We start from the raw sequence: 23,989 nt of genomic DNA, 5'->3' as shown, positions 1-23,989 counted from the left end.
TATTTTTTTAAAAATTTATAAGATAGTAATATCGTCATTGCTTCTAAGCGTCGTCATGGATTAAACTGTAAATGTCACCCATGGTATGTGGCATGATAGAGTAATGTTACTCTTTACACTCATTTCAAATCAACTAATGTGACGTATTTTAAATAAAATAAAAATAAAAATAAAAATAAAAAAAAACCCACTTAAAATGCATCACTTTAGATGGTGTGAAATAAATGTGATTAATGGGTGTGAAGAGTATTATCACTCAATACTATACTAGAATTTCTCAAAAAATAAAAAAAATACTATACTAGAATTGCAATATATCACATTTTTATCGCACAAATATCCCACAATGCTGACGTGGCAATTCAAACGAACTCTTAGATTTATTTATTTTTTTAAATAAAAAAAAATCTAATTAGGTGGGCAAAGTCTATTGCCGTAAGTGTGGCCACCAACATCCAATCTTTTGGTCTGCTACAAAAACCGCCTTACCAAAAAACTATTGGACCGGGTAATTTATTTAGCCTATCTTTTTAGTTTTTTTATTATTTTTATTTGGCACTATTGATTATATTAAGGGCCTGTTTGGGATTGCGTTTGAAGGGCTTAAAAGTGCTTTTAACACTCAAAAAGTCTATTTGAAGAAAAAAGTACTCGTTTGGTAAAAAAATTAAAAACGCTTTTAAAGGTCCAAAAAGCTTAAAAATAGCCAAAATGCACTTTTAGCAAAAGCTTAAAAGTGAAACTTTTGCCTGAAAGCGTTTTTTGACTGAAAAACTTTATTTCTCAAATACAATCCCAAACAGATTCTAAGAGCTGGTTGGAATCCCCCACCCCTTTATGTATCTTCTTCTATATTTAATCTTGCCCAAAAAAAAAAAAAAAAAAAAATTACATACCAAAATGAACAAAAAAACCATGTGAGCCAATTTTAGAGACCAATAAATGTATTTCAATCTTTATCAAATTCCACCTCTGTGTGTATCATGAAGGTGGCATCGTAAAATTTCTTACCATATAATAAATATCGTTGGGAAAACACTTTTAACAGTTCATAGCAAAATGTAAAGTATTCTGTGTAGGTAAAATAGGTATGGATGAATAGAGGCTTTTCAGCTGGCTGGTTCATATCTACAAACACAGTCGTATATGTTTCCATTAATCAATTTCTCTGCCAACCTCTGGTTCTTCACCATTGCAAGCTGCAAGACAAGTTGTTCATGTTACATGAAGTGTCAAACTGGACAGGGAGTTTCCCAATCAATCAATGAATGGAATTTCCCAAATTATTTAGAAGGCCAGACAAATACTTCTAAATTAGACACAACACCATAGAGTCTTACCTTCAAGGCATCACATTTAAACTGAGCATTGAAGTTGGTGTGGAGAGCTCTACCCATACCTTCTAAAATAATCTGCCAAGCACAAACTCTTATTATAGTGTGATTTTTCTTTTCTTTTTTTATATTTGCAACAATTTGTTTTCAACAGAAGGGACAATAAAAAATAAAATAAAAATAAAAATAAAAAATTGAAAAAAAGGAGAAAAGGCATATACAATGGTTTAAGGTCGTACACAAGGTAATGCTTGACAAGGACTTAAATAAATGGAACAAGCATCATACCAAATCAGCATCTTTGGCAGCAGCAGCTAGATCAGAGCTGACCTGCCTTAAGTCGATGCATGGACTCCCGCAACCGTTCTCAACGACCATCAGTGGAACCGAACATGAATTTTCTTTGCAACCATCTAAGGTGTTGATCATTGCATCCACAAGTAAGCCTCCTGCTTCAGCAGCTCTGCGAAGAATGTCACAATGCTGTGCACTAGAAGAATCAGTTCCTTTCTTGCCAAATTAGTACAGCAAAAAGGGAAAGAAAAAAAAAAAGAAGTGGAGGAAGTAACCCAATTAACATTTTCAATTTCCAAAATTGTTCAACTACCCATAATTCATTGAAAGATACGAAGGAGACTAAATAGTTTTAGGGACAATGATATGGATCTACATAAGGAACACACAAATAAAGGACAGAGATCGAGTGTACAGGAGTTTTCATGCATATGCACACACCTTGGCAGCCTCAGCTACAATGTCAGGAAGCTCCATAGCAGTTACATCATTTAGAGCAGGGAGAGAGTTTGCAACCAAAACAACCTGCAAAAACAATTTCATCACTCATTTTGGCTACATACGTTCATTACGAGTTGGAAGAAGAAACTGAGCCTAACACGGTAACACCCATCATTTTGATTGTTCTCTCTCTCTCTCTCTCTCTCTCTTTCTCTCTACACACTGTTTTAAGGCAACAAAACTTCTCTTCCCTTCAGAGATTATATTGATAAGTGACACCATTCCCATTGTTGTTAACCAACAAAAACAACACAAACTGCGCAAGAAACTCTACTATCGTAGATGGTAGACTAGTCCTCCGCCAACATGGTGATATAAGAGCTTCATTAGCATTAGAAATTAATAGACTTACTTCAGTTCCACGTCGAAGGAATTCCCTTGCAAGGGGAAGCATCCCCAGAACAACATCAGCACCTGCGTTGTCCACAAAGAGTAAAGCTCTTCTATGTGGGGCAGGCTTCTTGTCTCCAGACCCTAACATTCTTTCTTTAAAGACATCAAAATCATCCACCTAAATCATGGTAACAAGAGATTTTTGTTAAAGATAGATCTATAGAAATAGCAAATCAAGTATGCTGAGCATGGGATTTGGCTCCAATTACTCGCCAAGGTCTTTGCATTTTATTGCGACTCATTCTATAAATTTCAATGATTGTTCCTTTGTGATAGAGATCCACACAGGCACGTGCTCCCCAGTCAAAAATGTTTGCAGCAAGAACACCTTCAATTAGAGTTAGCAGTCTTCTTTCCTGCACCAAAAAAAAAAAAAAAAGAAAAAAGAAAAAAGAAAAAAGTGGTTCAAAGGATCAGAACAATGGCCAACGGGCTGCCAGGAACAGTCCCCTTAATGTGCTGGCAGGAATTGGATGACCATGTGCACCATTGATAATTCAACTAAATTTTTGCAGAGATGACAATGAAATATATTGAATAAATTTATTTTTTGATAACGAGGAACCCCTCCAAGGCAAGGTCACTTTGTGTACCCATCCCTATTAGGTAAACCTCAGACCCATGTAAAGCGCCCTCTCCACATAGATCAGGTAATACTCCGGCTTTGCCCGTGGGCTCGCCCCAAGGATAACTTTCCTTTTAAACCATTTAACTCATTCCCTTGAGCAAGGAGAGGCACAGAACAGCAAAGTCATAAATACACATACCTCACTCATGCTATCTAGCTCCATTAACAGGTCAGGTAAAACAGCAAGTGACGCCTCATTCTCCCTGGTACATTCAGAAAAGTGGGATAAAAGAAAATTAGTAAAATAGGTGTCAGAATACTGTGTGTGTGTGTGTGTGTGTGTGTGAGAGAGAGAGAGAGAGAGAGAGAGAGCATGGTGCTGATGTCCCCTGGACCTTTTTTGTTTCATTTTATTAAATTATTTTATTCATATAGTCTTTTATTATAATATTCCCAATAAAGATAAAACGCCTGATAGATATTTTATCAAGGGAGAACATAACACCTAACAGAATGTATGCACATTGATCTTCCATGATTAATCTCTTGTAAAGTTGTAAGAAACTTACAAATTCAACCCTGGCTAAATATTGTCGCAAATAATATCATATAAGAAAAAGATACATGAAAGTCTTATAAACAAGAAGATAATCATTCTTTGATCTTGTTCTAATGAAAATAATCTTACACGGGCTATGTGATAACGCAAAACACACATTTAGGAAAAGTGTTCTGCGTGCGTCATGCATGTATTTCCTCTAAGCCATCAGACAATCAAGTCAATCAAGCTAATTATGCTCATAGAACTCACATACATCACTCAAAGTAAACTGCTTAAATAGAGCACCCAAATGCAAAACCATATGGATGTAATACACAAATACAACCGAATAGGATCCTTTCCATTTCACTTGAAATGGACAGAAGCCATTTTATGGTTAAGATTTAATTTTGTTGCATCTATCAATGAACGTAATGTTGCGTGGTGAATATGTTGTCACGTCATTTAAAAAATTTAAATGGTGTGGCATCATACACACCGTTAGATGCAACAAAATAAAATCTTGACCATGAAATGACTCCTCTCTATTTCACTTAATATGGACAGGATCCTTTTCCAAATAGAACAAACATATAGTTGGTACGGGGAAGTAAATATCCATTACATGTTTGCTACTTGCAATAGGTCAAAAAGGAAATCAAAAAAATCTTTACAGCTTGACCAAGAAAGATGAAGTTACCTCTGTTTTATGCTTCTATAGGCATCAACAAATTGGAACTCCCTCAAGCACTCTTCCCTCAGTTCCAATAGATTGGCCAAGCCTAACTTTCCATATGCTGCAGGCTCCTCCAGCAACCTATTCAGCCAATTGGGAATTAGTAAAAGGAAAAGTTATTAGCTTAAAGACTTCATTCGTCTTTGAAAATGCAGAACAGATATTGTAACAGAAATAATGGTACGTATAGTCTTTCAAAAGAAATATATGATCAATAACAATTTCATGCACTTTTTATGATAAGTTGTCCAACACCGGATATATGATCACTCTGATTCAATGCTCAGTTCATTCAAAACTAGCCAGGAAATAGACAACACATGCTTGGCAGGTTATGGAAACCAATACATTGTTGATGAAATTGCAGAAACAAGCCATGTGCAAGTTACTTTTGTCTTTAATTAGTGACCTAAGCTGATAATACTTATTATAAAAGTTATTATCCTTTCCCTGCAAAATTTTCTCTCAACTTACATTATTTGAAAAGAACAATAACTTGTGCTAAAATTATAGTAGGAAGCTATCTAAATGGAGGTATCAGTACTTTGCCTTTAAATTTTTTTCCCTGATAGAGTAAAAAACTCTACAATAAATGTATGAGATATAATTTATGAAACCATAAAATTACCTTGCCAGGTGGGCAGAAAACGCACGAGCAAATGCGTCGCCCCTTATTTTAGCATCATCAGTTCCACCTTCACTTGCTACTGCCTACCATATTTCACATTAAAATCTGAGTCATAAAGCGATGATGAAACCATCCAGCTTATAATTTTACCAAATAATCAAGGAAAAGACTAAGAAAGCACACAAGCTAGTCCCAACCATATAAACATGGTAGCACTACATTATGATAACCAAACAAATTAAGGGTGCACATTGAAAATTAGATTCAAGAGGGCATTATCATTTTTATTTCTTTCATAACATTTGGTTCACTTTGGAAAATCTCGTGTTGACTAATTCCAATGTTACAAGAACTTAGCAGATATTTAAACTTTTTTATCATTTCATTGTGTGGCCTACATGTGCTCATGTGTGCCACAGAGAGAGAGAGATTGGGGTTTTCATGATGATATCTCTATTTACCTTATCAACAAGGTCCGGCAAATGCTCTGACAGCACAGTAAACCAATACCTACATCAAGAAAAACATCTATAATAAGCTAAAGCGGGATTCCTATTTTTGGGAGTAATGATTGGGCATTAACCAACATTATCACTTATTCTGCAAAAAATGTTTTCTCAGGGATTCCATGAAAAGTAGCATGTTTACTGTATGCACTCACTCTAACTCATTGTGATCCGAGAGATCAATAGTGTTAGGCTCATACCTGCAGTTTAACCAAAAAAAAAAAAAAAATTACTTGTAAAGATTATAGTATAACGAACAATAGTCAACATGTGTGATGGTTATATCAAGTCCACAATGGTGCAGCAAATAACACACTTTTTAAACAAACTGTTTTTACTAATAATGATGGAAGCTACATTTATACGAGAGACAAACCAATATCATGGTTGCCTATCAAATTAAACCTATCTTAGGCTTCCCCTTTTCGCTTCTTTGGTGTAAACGGTGTATCAATTGAAAGTGCACAAAATAATATCCAAGTGGTGATAACTAAATGAGTGATGCAAAATAGAAAACCACAATAAGATGATTTCATTCATTTACTTAATTTGTATGAAGTTAATAAAATCAGTGAATTTAATCGCATGACCAGTTAAGAATGCAGCAACCAGAAAAGACAAGTGGCTGGATGTGAGACTATTCATGAGAAAGACAATTTGTAAAAAGATCAAAGACTAAACTTTTCCTGATAACAACAAAGAATATCCATTTTTGCCATCTATGAAAAGAAGAAATAACCCAATATCAAAACATAATAGTAACAAAAAAGCTCGTCTAACTAGAGTAGTTGAGAAACTCCAGTACGCCATTTCACATACATTTTCAGGTCAGCCAATAATGGAAACACCTCTAAACTGGGAACCAGATGAAGAACACCAACATTTAGAGCACTGGCATCAGAACGCAGAATACCTCCTTTGGATAAAGGAACTTCAAACCCTCCAAGTCCAGTAGTTCCAGGCGGAGCCATTGGTACTGGGGCAGTAATCTCAGTTCCCTTCTGCACAAACTTCTCCATCCATGAAATCTGCATTTGAACCCACATGAAACATTCATGAGAATTTGTAGGAATACACAAGAAAATCATCAACAAAAGTACTTCTAAAGAGGCATGGGCTTCTGGAGCTAAAAGGACAAAGCATAGGAGCAAAAATTCAGAATTGGTTAAACTAGAACATTGGCATTCAACCACCCACAGGCCTCTCGCTTCAAGTACTACACTATCAACCGTTTTAGGAGGAAATTTAGAAAATTGGCTTCGACCAGGTATGTGAGAGTACCAAATTCCCCTGGTCATCTACAAAATCAATAAATATGTTATATTTCAATTAAAATGATAACAAAGGACCTAATGTTTGTAACAAAAAGAATAATCTCCTTTTACATAGCAAAGGGGATGCTCACCAATGACAAGCAACAACATATATCTCAGATATAGGATGAGGAAAGCTCAGGTCAATCTAACAAGTACTTGATAAATTTAAAAATTAAAAAAAAAAAAAAAAAAATCATATATACCCCATGATAACCTGAATTATATACTAGAAGGATGATAATCTGAATTATATACTAGAAGGATTTAAGGAATCAATCAACAAGACAAACACCGATTCATACACAGGTTAATTTTGTAAGATAAAGTTGTAAAACAGATTAGTTAGCTACAAAGGTGACCAAATTGCTTATTGAAAGGCCAACCTTCAATTCTTTTCTTTTGCAAAATTTTCAATTGCATTCTTCAACTTTAAATGTTCTCTTATCATTAAGCAGTGGACTCCAATTTTTCTGCATTCAATAGCTATCCAAGTGGAGGAATAACTTTTGACATTGATTGAATATGATTCCAGAGAATACCAACAGAGAATGTGATTCCCGGGAATCATAATGGAGAAGTTACTCTTCTCAACTTCTATTAGTGTCCTTCCAGGAGAACCCTGTGCAACAATTATTAAGACTTTCTTGATGGTAAATGGATTAACAGCCAAACTCAAACGTAACTCATTTGCCATCAAGTTGGCTTTGCAGTACGCAGAATACCCAAGCCAGCTCCATTATATTCAAGTGGGCTGGCAGGTCGAAATCAGATTTTGCCAACTTTTACTATACTTGCCTTCTCATTCAAATCCCCAAGTGGTGGGCCATGAATCTTTCCTCCTGTGTATGGTGCACCCATTGGGAACCTTTCAACTAACTGATGGGCCATCAACACATCAAGACCGTGCTTCTCATAGCTCATGAATGCCCCTAAAGCTCCCAGAAACCCTTCATGCCGCAAGAACATCGCTTGCATTTCTCCTTTTGACCTAAAACAATAATATTCTAAAACCTCAAGACAAAATAGTGAGATTAATTAACTAAAAAACATTAGAGAAGAAATTGACCCAGACAATAGTGAATAAAACAACTCAGAGAAGGAAACATTTTTGTGAGCACACTAATTTGGTTTTATTAAAAAAAATTCTGTTTTAAGATAAAATCTTAAATGTGAACCTCAATAAAGTAGTACTTACCAGAAATGAAATGCAAAGGAGATGGTGTCCATGGTGTACGCATGACCCCTGATAAAAAACCCCCCAAAAAATATTCGCTTTATCCCAAATCGTATTGCATTCAAGTAAGATATCTACACAGCAAAAGAGTCAAATCAGATCTATCAACCACCACATAAATATACCAACTATTTGATAGGTTTACTAGTCTGAAGATGCCACAACTATATCAAGGAACATCGATAAAACCTAATCATAAAAAAACAGATAAATATAAAATATAAAGAAATATATTATATAATCACAACCATTATCCTGATAGATATCAAAAAGCATGCCGTCAAAAGTCAATGGGGTGATATGAATATGGGGAGATTGTTGAGTATACACATGTGAGTTTAAAAGATTGAATCCCATATTGGAAATATATCACGAGTGTGACAGCTTTTTGCTGCCGGATGAAGGTCTTACGTCGGCAAAGAAGACGGAACATTCCAGTTAATATAGTATAGTTAGGCCCAAACCCATAAGCTTGCTTTTGGGATAAGTAGTGATTTAACAATAAAGTGCTCTAAATTCTCTAACAACAGTTTCAATTAGAAGAATTGCTACAATAATCAAAGCAAATTCACAAGTGGCAAGAACATAAAATTTTAATACTACCACTATTAGATCCCAACACTTGAACACTGCCATATCTTTAAAAAAAATTAAAAAATACAATTTTTACTGCATGCGATTAGAAAGCGCACTAATTATTGACACATTAGGCATGTGTCAGATGCTTCACTTTTAAGGACCTCACACTTGTTAACTTTTCTATCGTTGCTTTACAAATAGCAAGTGGTAAATGTACCAACAACTATCCCAAGTACGTATAAAGAAGGATCCCCTAGAATATAACTCAAGGGAAATGCTAAACCTAAAAAGAATCAATAATTTTCACTTAGAGAATGCATCTACGTTCTTAACACAATTACTAGTTCATTTATGCAGAAAGCAATGCAAATATGACACAATGAAATGGCGGAACATCTTATTTTTTTCTAGCCAACTGCTTTGAATAAGGTACCATTGCACTCGCATGATTGAATCTTCTAAGAAATAAAATCCTGCAGTTGTAGAACTCACCTGACCAATATTATAAGAAATCATTCGTAAGAGAGAAAGGGATATATCTTCAGGTCTGTAGTCCTCAAGCTCCTTGTTTTCTGAAATAGCCTTGCCGAAACTAGAAGCAATAGTTGATGCAGAGAGACCAATCTAAAAAGATTTAAAGGGATACTTATGCACTCTAATGGATTATAAAAATTGAAATAACTGAAGTTAATATATTCTCTAAATAAAAATCTGGACTCACTCAAAGCAGCTAAGATTTTTCCTATGGCGCGGACCAGCAATATATCCCAATAACACATGGAATGAAGATCAAGTTTAAGATATACCTTAGCGTAATCCATACCACCATAAATGTCTCCAACAAGCATGTCTATGGTCCTATTATCTCCCTTTTGACTCAGCTCTAGCAACTCATCAAAACTGAGAATGGAATCAAGTATGGAAGACCATCAACAAAAATTCAAGACAGAGAAGTGGAGATATTAAAATACAAAAAACAAATTGACTAAAAATCAAAATGACCTCTTGCACTTTGTTAAGAGCTTTCCCAAGCCCCAATAAGTACCACCACCAACATTTGTTCCACTAACCCGCTGAAACTTCCCATCCCCATCAACCTATCAAAACTCAAATCAAAAGCATAGATGATAATCTAATAAGTTTTTCCATACTTTAGCTCAGCACTTAATAACCTAAAGGGGAAAAAAATGAATATACCTTGATCATACTAACACCAGATCCAATATTAACAAGAAGATAAGGAAATAACTCATTATGGTCAATCTGCACAAACTCTTTCTGACCTTCCACGTGTGTGAAAGCTTCATGGCGAATGGCCTACTAAAAGACATGGTGCAATATGCCATTAGTTATTTAGAGAATTAAAGGATTAATAGAGGAAGAACAACCAAAAAGTTGCACCTAAAGATAAATACCCAAAAGTATTTTTTGTAGATCGCCAAAATATTTATTTATATTAATACATTCTTCCCACATGCACCATTATATTGGCTAAAATGGGATTAAGATATAACTGTAAAAACTTGCGCACAAAAGTAACTTTTTTTGCTAAGCTTAAAAAAAAAATTTTGATGATCATTGTCATACCAACAATTTGTAAGCAACAATATGAATTATGCAATGCCGTTTTGATCTCAATTGGCATGACATAATTTACAGAGGCAATCTGTTTGTTGACTTTGCATGTGTTTGCTTGTGGCACATAAATTACTAACGATAAGTGAACATCCTCAGCCATTTGTCATAGCTGTTGTCATATATTGAGAGAGAGAGAGAGAGAGAGTCAGGGGTCTAACCAACCCCCTCCCCCCCCCCCCCCCCCCCCCCCCCCCACCAAAAAAAAATCCAGGTTTGTAAATCAGTAAATCTATCCCAGAAACTACTAATTTAATTTCACATAAATTACAACAACAAAATCCTAGTGAAATAGGGAGCATATTGAGAATACTAAAATTATATACTCTGTTTTTTTACATAACTCCGTACCTGAGTCAAATTCAAAGTTTTCAATTATAATATGAATAAGATTAAGGAAAAAAATATCTAAACCTACATTTAACTTAAAGCTTATTAACAATTAATTTTATTTATAAAAATAAAAAATAAAAAATAAAAAAAATGCACTATACCAACAAGCACATTCTAAGCAACACACATGAAAGAAATGGAATTTTAAATCAAAATTTCCACCTTCAGCAAAAAATTTGCTCCGGCCACAAGACAGTTCATTTCGTCTTCTTTGTCCAGACTAACCCCAAGCCTTTCCTTGAAGAGGTCAGCATACTTGTATGCCCCACCACCTGTGGCCTTCACACAAAAATCAACTTGTTGATAGTATGTGTAAAAGGTAGCCAAATAAAAAATTCACAAAAGCAAAAAAACCAGTTAATGAAAGAGTTTCTCAACTTCAAAACAGAGGACTGCAAGCAAGAACTTGCAATAGCACATTAAGGAAATATTTTGACAATGGAGGATTCAGAAGTAAGGAATCCATAGAATAGGTACCTTGCATCCATTGGAATGAAAGGAAGGAAAGGAAATAAGACTGATTTCATTGTTAGGCCAAATGAATGGGTTCTGAACTTGAGGAGGGCCTCACAACAAGCCGAGAAGCATTTTCATACAAAATGGGCTTACGAAAGAGTGCAAATGCACAGCCAATTAATGGAACAATATCACAATCTCTAGTGGTTAAATTTTTAGAATATATTTTGCCATATATACAAGGAAAAGTAGATAAATTTTGATCAAATAATCCAGGTCCAGAAGAAAATTAGTCCCAAATTTCTTCTGCTTTGTATTACCAACTCTAAAATTTAATAGATAATGTATGTTTTACACTCCGTGCATATATTAGTTTGTCGAAAGTCAAAAGCACAGCCTTGAGGTGGCTAATTCATAAGGCATTATGAAAGGCAACCAAGTTTTTGAAATGCTGGCAGTCATGAACACAAGTTTACCTTGATTACAGCATTGTAATCGACTGGGAGCTCAGAATGCCAACGCGAATCCATTCCTATCCAACCAAGAATACCAGAAGTGTCCCAAAAAAGGATTAAAAAAAAAAAAAAAAAAGTAATGAAAATGAATGTAAGCAACTTAAATGTAGTCACATAAACTAGTACAAATCAACAATATGATAGAACAAGTTGTTGCATGCTATGCTTAGCAGTAAATGATAATAATTAATTAATTAATTAATAACTTTGAATTCAATGATGACAAGGAAGAATGCTAAGGAATACCACCATGGTGAAGCTGCTTGGAATAGATAAAGTCTAAGCAGTCATTAATCTTGCTTGTTTCAAACTTCACAAAATGAAGCCTCCCACCAAGAATTGGGTAGCTTCTTCTATTACCATTGGAGATCCCTAATCTCTCCTTCACAGTCTTCTTCCTCTTATCATTACTTGCTTCATCCTCATGTCTTGAAAAGTAAACCAACTTGATGAGTGATCCTGCCAATAAACCACTGAAGAATCTTATGTTCCAATCAAATTTCAAGAGGCTGCCAAAACTTTTCCAAACCTTTGCACATATAAAACTGAAAAATAACATTTCAAGAAACTTGAAAAAAGAAAAGAAAAGAAAAAAGACATAGTTGTAAGTTGCAACAGCAGGGGCCTGTTATTTAATATGAAACAGTTATTGCTGACACTTCTACAATTTATCTAAGAAGATAAAAGGTAAATTGAAAACCTAAGTATTCATTTCTGGTTTCCCAAACTTCTTTTAATAATCGAGACATCATTAAAAGCATAAGGTGCCCCTATATACACTAGAAATGTATAGGAGAAAACATCTAACTAGAAGGAAAAAAAGAACAAAGAAATCATGATAACTAATTACCAAAGGACAAACAAAAGTAGTTGTCCAAAGATATAGAGTACTGAAAATTAAAGACTTAATCTCCTCCAAAGTCTTCTTGTGGTCCTCAAAACTTATGTCGTTTATTTCCCTCCATAGACACCACAAAAGGCACGAATGCACCATCTTCCACACAGCAGCACTTTGAGCGTTTCCAACATTCCACCAACATGCATACAAGTCAACTACTCGTTTAGACATAACCCAAGACAACTCAAATCAACTGAAGATACATCCCATAAGACACAATCAACCTCACAAATGAGAAGAATATGGTCCACTGACTCTCCATTTCTTTTACGCATACAACACCTATCGACCACAATGACGTGTTTCTTCCTAATATTGTCCATAGTAAAGATCTTTCTTAGGGCCGCCGTTCAAGCAAAAAAGGCTGCCCTCAAAGGAACCTTAGTCCATCAAACACTCTTCCAATGGAAACGAAAGCCATCATTACGAACCATGCCACTATACAAGGATCTAACATCGAACAAACCTCTTTTGAAGGATTGCCACCAAAGTTTGTCTTTACCTTTCCGTCACACTATAATTAAATACAACACCCAGAAGAACAAGGCAAAGACATCTACCTCCCAATCATAAGCTGCTCTAGCAAAGGTTACATTCCACTAATTAGAGTCACCACAAAGTGAGCCGCAACAGAAGCATCTTTCGCAAAAGTAATGCCATACAAATCTAGAAAGGCTTCCTTAAGGCCATATCCCCACACCACAAATCATGCCAGAATCTAACATTGGATCCATCTCCCACCTCAAATCTAGTATGACTTGAAAACTTCCCTCAACCCCTCCTAATACTCTTCCCTAACCCCACTACATACGTCCAAAGAGGCTTATTAGAACACTAGCCACCCCACAAACTGTCAAATTTAGAGTCCACCACAACTCTTCACCAAGCCTCTTTCTCATGCACATAACGCCATAGCCATTTTCCTAAGAGAGCACGATTGAACATCAACAAATTCAGACCCCCAACCCTCCCTCAAAGATTGAAGAACAAACCTTAGACCAATTAACTATGTGATATTTGAACTCTTCATCTAGTCCATCCCATAAGAAATCACTTCGAAGCTTCTCAATACGGTTTGCAACACCTACATAGAGAGGAAAGAGGGACATGAAGTACATAGGTAAATTAGAAAGTATACTCTTAGTAAGGTTAACCCTACCACCCTTAAACAAATACATCATTTTCCAACTAGCCAACTGACACTCTTATCTTTTCAATAACATCGTTCCAAACATATTTGGCCTTATAGGAGGCCCCCAATGGAAGCGCAAGATATTTCAATGGCAAAGAGGAAATCCCACGGCCCATAATATCAGCCAACCCATCCACATCAACAACATTACCAACAGGAACCAATTCCAACTTAGCCAAATTGACCTTCAAGCCAAAGACAACTTCAAAACATAAGAGCATGCACCACAAAAGCTGTAGATGATCTGGGCCACCCCTACTGAAAATCAAAGTATCGCCGCAAACAGAAAGTGAGAGATATCAATCCCACCAATATTCTTTGTCCCCACAAAGAAGTCAAATAACAAGCCCCCACTCACTACAACAAAAATCATCCTACTCAAAGCCTCCATCACAATAACATACAACAAAGGAGACAAATGCTACCCTTGCCTCAAGCCACGAGAGCTACTAAAATGACCGGTTGGAGTGTTGTTCACCAAAACTGAGAAACGCACTGAAGAGATACAATGAGTTATCCAAGAGCACCACTTCTCCCCAAAACCACACCTCCTCAACATGTACAACAAAAAGTCCCAATTAACATGATCATAAGCTTTTTTTCTAAATACAACTTATAGAGTACACTTGGCTCCCCATATTTGATTCTACTATCAAGGCATTCATTGACAATAAGAATAGGATCTAAGATCAGCCTTCCCCGGATGAAAGCAATATGAGACTTGGAAATAATCTTCTCCAATACCATCTTTAGCATGTTGCTAAAATCTTACCAATAATTTTGTAAATGCCACTCACAAGACTAATCAAGTGAAAGTTATTGGGATCAATAGCCCCTGGGATCTTCATAATGAGGGCGATAAACATAGCATAAGGCCTTTTAGAACTTACCTCTAGCATGGAAGTCACGAAAGACCTTCATAAAGTCATGTTTTAACACATCCCAGCAAGCCTGGACGAAAACGAAAGGAATAGACTAATCGTCAGGGCCCGGCGCCTTGTCACCATTCATAGTTTTCACTACCTCCAACACGCCCCTTTCCTCAAATTCCCTCTCCAACCGATTAGCCTCAGCCTTGCCAATAAAAGTTTCCCATACTTTTGTAAAGGGCCTCAGCAATTTATAGAAGATAGTTGGCTCACTTTTAACCATTCCCACAAGTATGCCTAGCCCTACCATCCACTCCTATCATCATAATATAAAGGGGAAATAGCTAAGGTGGACAAATGGTTATGAAAAATTCCCTGAAGCTGCGCGGCGAGGGTGGGTGGGGCACATAATGCTACATGCAGTTTCTCCTAGCCAGGCATATATGATAAAAAGACTAGTAACGCTTTAGAATCAAACCACAAAATTTCCTGCAAATAGTAATATTTATCATGTTGGAGTTATGCCCATTAGTGTTTACCTTCTGCATCATGTTGTCCATCTGAATTTAGAAGTGCAATACGTTAATACCTTGATAGTAATTGGGCAACAAATATTGGCGCTGAAGAACCAAGTCTTCCTCCAACACAAAGAAAATGGAAAGGGAGGGTAAAACATAACCGAATCATGAAAAATGAAGAAATAGAAAAAGCGGTGTAGTGTCCCAAAAAACCATCCACGGGGAAGAAAAAAAAAGCATGCATAGCAAAATGTTGTGCACAACCACAACTTCAAATACACAAAAGCAAGCCGTTCTTTTTCATTCTCCATCACCCAAGAGAAAGAGAAACCAAACAAAAACGATCGTAATGTAATGATAATCATACCGAGTTTCTAAAAAGAAGAAACAACATAACCAATAAATAACAAGAATGATTGCCAAAAAAAAACAAGAATGATTGCCTGGAAAACAAAGGTGAATTATACCTCCTATGTCAAGAGCCAGATGGAATATGTCATCAGACTGATTAGGCAACAGAATTGTGGGATTCCTCTCCTCAAAATTCCCTTGAATTGCCGCCTTGCTGAGGTCAAGTTGAGGCCTGGAACCGGACCTGTGTATCAAACTGCCGGCGGATAGGGCCATATCTCTCTCACCCTGACCACTCTCCTCTCCTACGACCCCCACCACTTTGTCTATAGGCTTGTTATTCTCCTCAGTTTCCTCTTCCTCTCCCTTTATACCGTCAATTTCAAGAACTGGGTCCTCCGTTGGGGTAGCCATTAGTCCAAAATTCCTCACCGCCCAGCTAGCTAGCTGCCTAACCCAACCCCCACCGTCTTTGGTCAGAGGCCTGTTTGGTCAATTGCCTTATTCCCAAAAACAACGATTTTGTCAATAATTGAGCAAATGTGTTAACACATAAGAATAATATCATTCCCAAGAAAAGGAATTATTGGAAAATAATATCCAAGTACTGAAGTACGTGAATTCAGCGTGCCTACTAAAAGTACAGCCAAGAAAAAGCCAGCCAATTTCATTTTTAGAACAAAAATGTTAAAGTTTCCCAATTAAAAATGCTAGAAAAATATAAAAACTTGGAAAATTATAAATTCAATTACGACCCAGACGAAAAATAAACAATTATAGAATGTTATTGAAATTTAATGAATCTATATTAGCTCTGGACCAGCCAAAAAGACAGCTTACAATAAATGAAAGAGATAAACATAAACCTCCAAAGTAAATAACTCAAAGAAAATGACGACCCAAGATCCAAACGCTCTTTTGTACTGTAGGGATATAAATTATAGGAGAAGAAATCGACCCAGAAAATAAACAATGTTAATAAAGCATTAAATATACTGGGTTTAGGTAAGGGAGTGAAAAAGACGCTACTTGAACAAAATTTTGAAACAAACAAAAAGAACAACGAAGGAAACGGTGTTAAAAGTACGGACCTTAAATGAGTGATGACAGCTTTTGATGATTCTTTTGGGGATTTTGCGGACCAATCTGGTTATGCTTATTGAACTCGGAGTGATGGTTGATTTTGGTCTCTCCTGGGTCTAGGTGCGGTAAGTCGTACTCGCAACGGAGGCACGCGCGAGAGTTAGGCCGACACCAAGATTATCTTTTTTCTTTTTCTTTTTTTAAACTGTCACCAAGATTATCTTTGCTGAAGGGATTCGCAACCAGAAAACTGTTTTTGATGAGGTAGAAAGTGAAAAGTGTTTTCAAAGAAAGGTTAAATTTAAAAAGATAACATTATTAAAAAGAAAATTAATTGCTTATTTTTATTGTCATATTATAATAATTATATGACAGTTATATAGTAATTAATAAATAACATTATTCATTTGAAACTTATAACTACATAGTTTATAAATAAAAAATATTTGGCAATTTTTTTAATTTATTTTTAAAACTAAAATAGTAAAAAAAAAAAAAAAAGTGGTTGAACAGCCGCTCCATATTTTTCGTTCAGGTGGTCGCAACCACCCCTTCTCCTTTATTGTGGTCGTTGCTCAACCATCCCATCGCTCTCGTGCAGTGATCACAAGGCCACCTTTGTGTTGACAGGGATGATCACGCGCGATTACCCTTTTCCCTTATTGGGATGGGTTGTGCAAATTGTTTGTTAAGTCACAAGTTATTATAAAAAATTGAACGTGTTTACCCTTTAAAAAAAAAAAAAAAAAAAATTGAAAAAATGGGAACAATTGGAGACTTGTCACAGCTTGTCGGCGGGATAATAATTCTATAATGCTTAAGTCAGCAAACAAAATTGTATAATGCCCAAAAGAAGAATTAGGGGTTTCTCAAATTGAGTACATGATGAGTCTTAGCCTTAGCCAGATTATAAGCTATTTGAATTTAAGTCATACTGAAATTATAATATAGTTATCCTCAATACTACAATTATGGAATTCCTTAAGCGGGAATTATTGTCTTTATTTAAGTAGGATTTTTCCCTATAGTCGAGTCCTATTGTATGTTCTCTATTCCGCTCTTGTGCGTTAGTCTTCGTGATATGATCAAGACTTGTTGTTTGAGCTTTATCAACCTGACCCAAATTCTAAGCTCTTGGGTCCATGTTTTTTTTGACATGGATTGGTCGAGCATATATATGGTCTTTCATGTGTAATACTAAATTCAATTTAAGAGCTTGTTTGGGATTGCGTTTGAGAAATAGAACTTTTAAGTCAAAAAATGTTTTTGAGTAAAAACTTCATTTTTAAGTTTTTGCCAAAAGTGTTTTTTTGACCATTTTTAAGCTTTTTGAACTGTTAAAAGTACTTTTAATTTTTTTACCAAATGAATAATTTTTTATTCAAACGGACTTTTTGAGTGTTAAAAGCACTTTTAGACCCTTCAACCGCAATCCCAAACAGGCCCTAAGTCTCTTTTATATCTTTCTTAATATAATTTTTCCTTTGTCAAAATTTCAATAATTTATTTTAAATTATTGGTTGTGATTTCACCACATCAATATATTTTTTATTACACATCAGAAGAAAAAAAAAATGTATTTTTCTATTTTTAAGCCTTATATATATATATATATATATTTTTTTTTTTTCTTCTGATGTGTAATAAAAAATATATTGATGTGGTGAAATCATATATATATATATATATATATATATATATATAAGGCTTAAAAATAGAAAAATACATTTTTTTTTTCTTCTGATGTGTAATAAAAAATATATTGATGTGGTGAAATCACAACCAATAATTACAAATAAATTATTGAAATTTTGACAAAGGAAAAATTATTAAATTAGTTCTTAGAGTTCAGACTTGTATCAAGTTGATATCTGAAGTATAAAAGTTATCTTAAAGATCCCCGTGGTAAGCTCTTGTATACAAAATTGATCATCCTAAACAGATCTTGGCATTTTCTGATGGAATTCTTATGAACTTATAATATTACCACCAAATAAAAAAAATAAAAATAAAAAGGCAAAATAATAATAACAATAATAAAATAAAATAAAAAAGTTGCGGTTTGGGAATGGCCCAACCAGCCCCATAACTGGCATTTAAGGGTAGTCTCAATATAACATCTCGACTAAAAATATTAAGTCAATAAATAAAATATTCGCATATTTTAGTGACACTACTACTTTTATTTTTGATTCACGCAATAGAAATTGGATGTATTTTTTGTTTAAATCACAAACTCACCTTGACATAAATATAAATTGATTGTGAGAACTCTAAAAATACATCTTCATATAAATATATATTAAGAGTCATTACATTAAGGCAAAACAATGTTGCCTTAAATTACAAAAATGCTACAAATTAAATGGCAACTAAAAATCTACAAAAGTCCAACTAATTCTAAAAGCTTAGAACACCTGCGGATCTCAAGGGTAGAAATTTAAGCTCAGTTAGGTCTCTCTTCCTTAATCCTCACCCTTTATCTCTATTTATTTTTTAAAGCTGGTTTTCAATTTCAGAACATATTTAAAATAGATACATAAGCATTTTTTAATTCCGTTTATTGATTTGTTAAGCGTATTGTCCTCATTTAATAATGGGTTGTTAATCGTATTGCTTCTATTTAACCACTAGCTAACTGGGTTTATTAAAGGTTATTGCCCTCACTTTGACCATTGGGTTTGTTAAAATTATTATCCATTGAAAGTAACGGTTGACCAACTCCTAGAGGCTAAAGAAACCATACAAATCCTACCTAACATCTAACAAAACAAACTCGAAAATCAATCAATAAGCATAATTACAAAGAGAAATGCTAGATATTATAGTTACTTTTGAATGCTACAATGGACAGATAGTATCTAGCATTACTTAATTACAAAATAACATCTACAAGGAAAGACAGATTTCTCGGTAGCCTAGTACTGCACGAAAGCCCATTAAAAAAACCAACGTATTGTAGGCAACTTGGGTTATCAATTGTTTCTCTATCAATAACCAACACATAATTTAAGCTATACTTCATAAAACAAACTTTAGATTAGTAAAGTAATCTTATGATTGTTTATCTTTTGTCATGTAAAACCCAAAAAGTTAAATACTTTGATAGTAATGATGCATAGTCTAAATGTTGGTATCATATTAATATTAAAGTAATGCATATTAGAATTGTGTTTTCTTATCTACAAGATGCGAGCTAAAATTCTTTCATTTTACGAGAATTATGATGTTTTTATGGATTATAATTCTCAAACATTATGTCAAACAAAGTACACAACTATTACAAATTCTAAGAGATCTTAATTATAACTTAATGACGGGAAGGTTAAATCTGCCCACTATAAGGGTTTTGGGAGGAATTTCGGCTTCGTAACCTGGAAGGTAAAATCTGCCCAAGGCGACATTGTATGCGAGTAAAGGGCTGGAGTTCTCCGAATTCCCATCTACAAATAAACCTCAAAGAAAAGATAACTGAATTTTATACTATAATGCGGAGAAACCCTATTTAGTATAACAGGTCCACAAACAGTCGCGCAATATAACAAAATCAAACCTTAAACATCGTCCAAGGGAAACAAAATTTAAAAACACTTCTTAATTGAATATCTCCAAGAGCTTGTGTTCTGAAGCTGTTCTCGTTAAGTACACTTCATTATTATACAATCACTAGATAATCAGTACGTAGAGACCACTAGTCCGACTCCCATATATTTTCGTCATCAAATAACATGGGCATCATCATGCTTCAGCGGCCTTCACTGCAGGTTCTGCCGTTGTACTTCCATTTGAGTTGGTACGTTTAGCTTCATAATCTTTAACAGCAGCCTTGATTGCATCCTCAGCAAGCATGCTGCAGTGCAACTTTACTGGTGGGAGAGAGAGATATTTTGCAATTTCCCTGAGCAGATTCAAAAACACCTCATTTAGATCAGCATAAAACTCTCAAGAAAAACAAGAAGAAACAGAAACATTACAACCATATTTGGGACTCTGTTTTGAAATAGTAGCCATATCTGGAACGAAAGGCGAGATATATTTCTTCCTCTAAATAAAACAGAAATTGAGATCAATCTACAAGTTACTCATATAAGTTTAAACACGACAAAATCAATAAAGACATACAAAAACATTTTTTCTTTTTACTATATAAAAAGATCCCCCTTTTCTTTTTGTTTTGGGGTTATTGAAAAAAAAAAAAAAAAAAACATTTCCTTTGATCTTCATTACTTTCAAAATCAGATTTCAGTTTCTTTTTATATAAGTTACAAAATTACTCCAAATTTACTGTCATGCAATCTTTTGATTCTTTTCCTTAGATCTTCATTACTTTCATAATCTGATTTCAGCTTACAGAAGGGATCCAGATACATGTCAATCACCAGCCCCAACTAACAAGGTTATAATGTGATCTAATTTTCTGCTTACGCTGATAAATCATAGCACATACTATAAAAATTAAACTAAAAAAGAATTGAAAAATAACAACCTACAATGATCAACTACAAAGTAACTACGAACACAGCAGAAATACCACACAAGGATCATCACACAACTATAACTACAGTGGCAATAAGATAATAATAAGCACAAAATGCAATAGTTAAAGTCATACGCTAAGATTAGATTTAGAGAGTGGGCAGAACTCACGTGTTTTTAATGGAAACGACTTCCTCCAATTGCTTCCCCTTAACCCATTCAGAAGCTGAAAAATGTGCAAGAAAACAATTAGAACAGTAGTAACAAAGACCACAAATGCTCAAGAAAAATAACCGACAAGCTAATGCAGAAACTCAATAGCAACTTGACAAATAAGTTAAAAAAGCAGGCCAATAACTCATACTAATTTTTATATAACTGGACTATCACAGGTAATTATGGTTGTTGAGCAACGAAACCAAAATGTTGCCCCCACAAGTCACTAATTTAAAAACATGAAAAAGCTACCTTAGTGTCATCCCAATGAGTATATTCCTACATAACAATCTTAGACAATTTGTGCATGCATGACCCAATAAACTATACTATGAGACCACGCTTTAGTTTAAGAATATAGCCCACCCACATTAAGAGGGAAGGGGGGGGGGGGGGGGGGGGGGGGGTGTTCGGAAGAAAACTTCCCAACAAGAGCACAAGCTGGGAGGATACATGATATATATGTCTCAATCAATTTGGTGCAATTGAAGCAAAATATCATTCAAACACCAAAGCAAATTTTCACAAGTATAAGTTTGTCAACGAATTTCAAGATGTAGAAACAAACGTTATTCCAGAAAACCAAGAATGTAAGAGAATCAATCACTACTTGATAAAACTCAGTACTTTAAACAACATACACGAAATTTGACAGGTTTTAATCCATCACTCTAATCAACAAATTACCTAAACCACCCAAAAAAATATCATTTAAGCACTTTTGATGCCGAGTTACAGTAAAGTAAACAAAACTCAAAAATTTTACATCTTGAGGTTTTGATCAACGACTTGGGCATTTTGATTAACAAAACGCAATGCATATATATCCAAGTTCTCGTTTATTGCCTCCTTTCCAAATTCCCACCTTATTAAACAATTTCACAAAATAAAATTCAGTTTTGTTTCATATACTCCTTTGCTTAACAATCTCAACCAAACAAACAATAAAACCCTAACAAAAAAGAAAATGAATTCAAAAGATCAATTTCTTTTCCTCTCAATTTTTTCCGGTCAGACAAACATCTCAAATAATTGAACCAATCATAACTACCAAACAATAATCCACCACAAAAAACCTAAATCCTACAAACCTATCAATCCTCAACGACTTTCTCGTTCCCTCGATTTCTCAGCAACCAAACAAATCATAAACAAATGACAGAAACAGAGAAACACCAACCTACGGACGAGGACGCAATCGCGGAGCCACAACCGAAGGTCTTGAAGCGAGCGTCGACGATCTTCCCGGTCTCCTCGTCAACCTTGATCTGGAGCTTCATGACGTCCCCGCAGGCGGGCGCGCCAACCAGACCGGTGCCCACCGCCGGATCATTTTTGTCAAAGGATCCGACGTTCAGGGGCTTGTCGTAGTGCTCGATGACCCTCTCATGGTAGAGGCGTGGCAGCACCTGGGCCGGCCGTGTCGCCCCGTCCCTTGACGCTATCCCTAGAACCCTCTTCGATGCGAGCCTAAGCATATTTGCTTTCGCGAATTTGCTACAGATTCTGACCACAGTGTCTGATTTATGCCAAGAAAATGGGACTTCTAGGGCTCTTAGATATTTGCCAAAGGCGGTGAATTGTGGATGAGGATTGCGGTGACACGTGGAGGGAGGAGATGGGTTTGGGTCTCACAGGTGTCAACATCAGGAATTCCAATATCACTGGATCAGATTGAATCTGGTTCTCTCCGGTTTTTATGTCCACGCCTTCTCCAATGCGTGCTGATCTTCCCACGTCACTCTAATTCTTTTCTTTTTTGGGATAATATATAATCGGGAGAAAATGATAATCCATGTATTATCGATCCATGAAATGATTGGAGTGCAATATATATATATATATATATATATATATATATTGCTTTCTATCAAATTACTTTCTTGTGTTTGAAATTGATCAAATTGATCTTAATCGTATATAATCAAATCGTTTTCCTTACCTTGTTTGCCAAAATGTCACATCATATCTAATAGTTTTGTGACACGTGTATACATTGCACAATCAACTTTACCATGTCAAACACAGATCACGGTGATTCGCTACAACAATAATACGTCATTAACGTGTAAAAAAATAAAATAAGAGAAAGGTGACTACAATAATACCCCATATTTTATAGTAGGGATGGTTGTATGACCACCTCGATCTTATTATTGAGGGAATATCTGTGTGGATTATCGGTCTAGATTATGGTGACACCCATTTGCTGGTGATGAGCTTGGTAGGGAGGTGGAGAGTGTCAAGGTACGTGGTGGCGTTGATGGAGTTTTTGAGAAGGGGACAATTGGGTTTTGGAGGATGCAAGAATGGGATAAGGCTGCCACAACATTGTCTATCCCTTCCCCAAAAAAGGGATGGTTGCACTATAGATGGGTGGCCGTTGCTTTCACAACAAAATGGTGGTCACATAGTCATTGACACTCTCATTCTTTATTTTTCTTTTAAACATGCGATTTAGTAATTTGTTGACAAAGGCATTTTTAATGACATAAGTTTTTATTGATGTGTCATTGACATGGCAATGCATTGTGGTATGGTCTGATGTTGTGAAGTTAATTGTGCAATGTATACACATGTCGCAAAACTATTAGATGCGACGTGACATTCTGTCAAAGAAGTTAAAAGAAGTAGGATGGAGAGTAATTTGATACCGAATTAAACCTTAATCGAGTAATTTGATAAAAGAAAAAGTCAAACCCATATAGTATTTTCCCCTTAGTTTAAGGTCATGAGCTTTTTTTTTTTTTTTAATCT

The 23,989-nt window shown here is 35.2% G+C and overlaps 2 protein-coding genes across 3 annotated transcripts; both read right to left on the bottom strand.

The window, feature by feature from the left end:
• Positions 1-918: 918 nt before the first annotated feature.
• PANK2 (pantothenate kinase 2) lies at positions 919-16,729 on the bottom strand. 2 transcript variants are annotated; one of them, XM_059585093.2, is made up of 23 exons: positions 16,549-16,729; positions 15,574-15,957; positions 11,876-12,088; positions 11,591-11,646; positions 10,821-10,937; positions 9,828-9,947; positions 9,633-9,727; positions 9,437-9,530; positions 9,123-9,254; positions 8,013-8,125; positions 7,613-7,805; positions 6,321-6,529; positions 5,657-5,701; positions 5,457-5,505; positions 4,996-5,078; positions 4,332-4,448; positions 3,290-3,353; positions 2,732-2,878; positions 2,482-2,640; positions 2,070-2,153; positions 1,623-1,817; positions 1,341-1,412; positions 919-1,199 (listed from the first exon to the last, which is right to left on the bottom strand). In XM_059585093.2, exons 2-23 carry the CDS (start codon positions 15,869-15,871, stop codon positions 1,110-1,112), a joined length of 2,745 nt encoding a protein of 914 aa, XP_059441076.1. In that variant the 5' UTR covers positions 15,872-15,957; positions 16,549-16,729; the 3' UTR covers positions 919-1,109. The 2 variants fall into 2 exon arrangements, with proteins under 2 accessions (XP_059441076.1, XP_059441077.1); XM_059585094.2 differs by having other exon boundaries at positions 11,879-12,088.
• A 3,267-nt stretch (positions 16,730-19,996) lies between these two features.
• Positions 19,997-22,767, bottom strand: LOC132176487 (iron-sulfur cluster assembly protein 1). The gene is made up of 3 exons (XM_059588712.2): positions 22,413-22,767; positions 21,188-21,242; positions 19,997-20,438 (listed from the first exon to the last, which is right to left on the bottom strand). The coding sequence occupies exons 1-3, from the start codon at positions 22,708-22,710 to the stop codon at positions 20,279-20,281; spliced, it is 513 nt and encodes a 170-aa protein (XP_059444695.1). The 5' UTR covers positions 22,711-22,767; the 3' UTR covers positions 19,997-20,278.
• Between the last annotated feature and the right edge of the window lie 1,222 nt (positions 22,768-23,989).

The sequence above is a fragment of the Corylus avellana genome, chromosome 3 (assembly GCF_965113065.1).
Source record: "Corylus avellana chromosome 3, dhCorAvel1.hap1.2, whole genome shotgun sequence".
Taxonomy (NCBI): domain Eukaryota; kingdom Viridiplantae; phylum Streptophyta; class Magnoliopsida; order Fagales; family Betulaceae; genus Corylus; species Corylus avellana.
This window is presented reverse-complemented; position numbering and strand designations above follow the sequence as displayed.

Bases quoted from the DNA above. Each gene is read 5' to 3' on its own strand.
- PANK2 (XM_059585093.2), bottom strand. From the start codon at position 15,871: ATGGCTACCCCAACGGAGGACCCAGTTCTTGAAATTGACGGTATAAAG. The intron at 6,530-7,612 runs GCAAGTATAGTA...GTTCAAATGCAG, and splicing joins TTGGGGATTTGAATGAGAAG to ATTTCATGGATGGAGAAGTT. The intron at 4,449-4,995 runs GTAATTTTATGG...TTGGCTGAATAG, and splicing joins TTTTCTGCCCACCTGGCAAG to GTTGCTGGAGGAGCCTGCAG.
- LOC132176487 (XM_059588712.2), bottom strand. From the start codon at position 22,710: ATGCTTAGGCTCGCATCGAAGAGGGTTCTAGGGATAGCGTCAAGGGAC. The intron at 21,243-22,412 runs GTTGGTGTTTCT...CACATTTTTCAG, and splicing joins GATTGCGTCCTCGTCCGTAG to CTTCTGAATGGGTTAAGGGG. The intron at 20,439-21,187 runs GTGAGTTCTGCC...GAATCTGCTCAG, and splicing joins GTCGTTTCCATTAAAAACAC to GGAAATTGCAAAATATCTCT.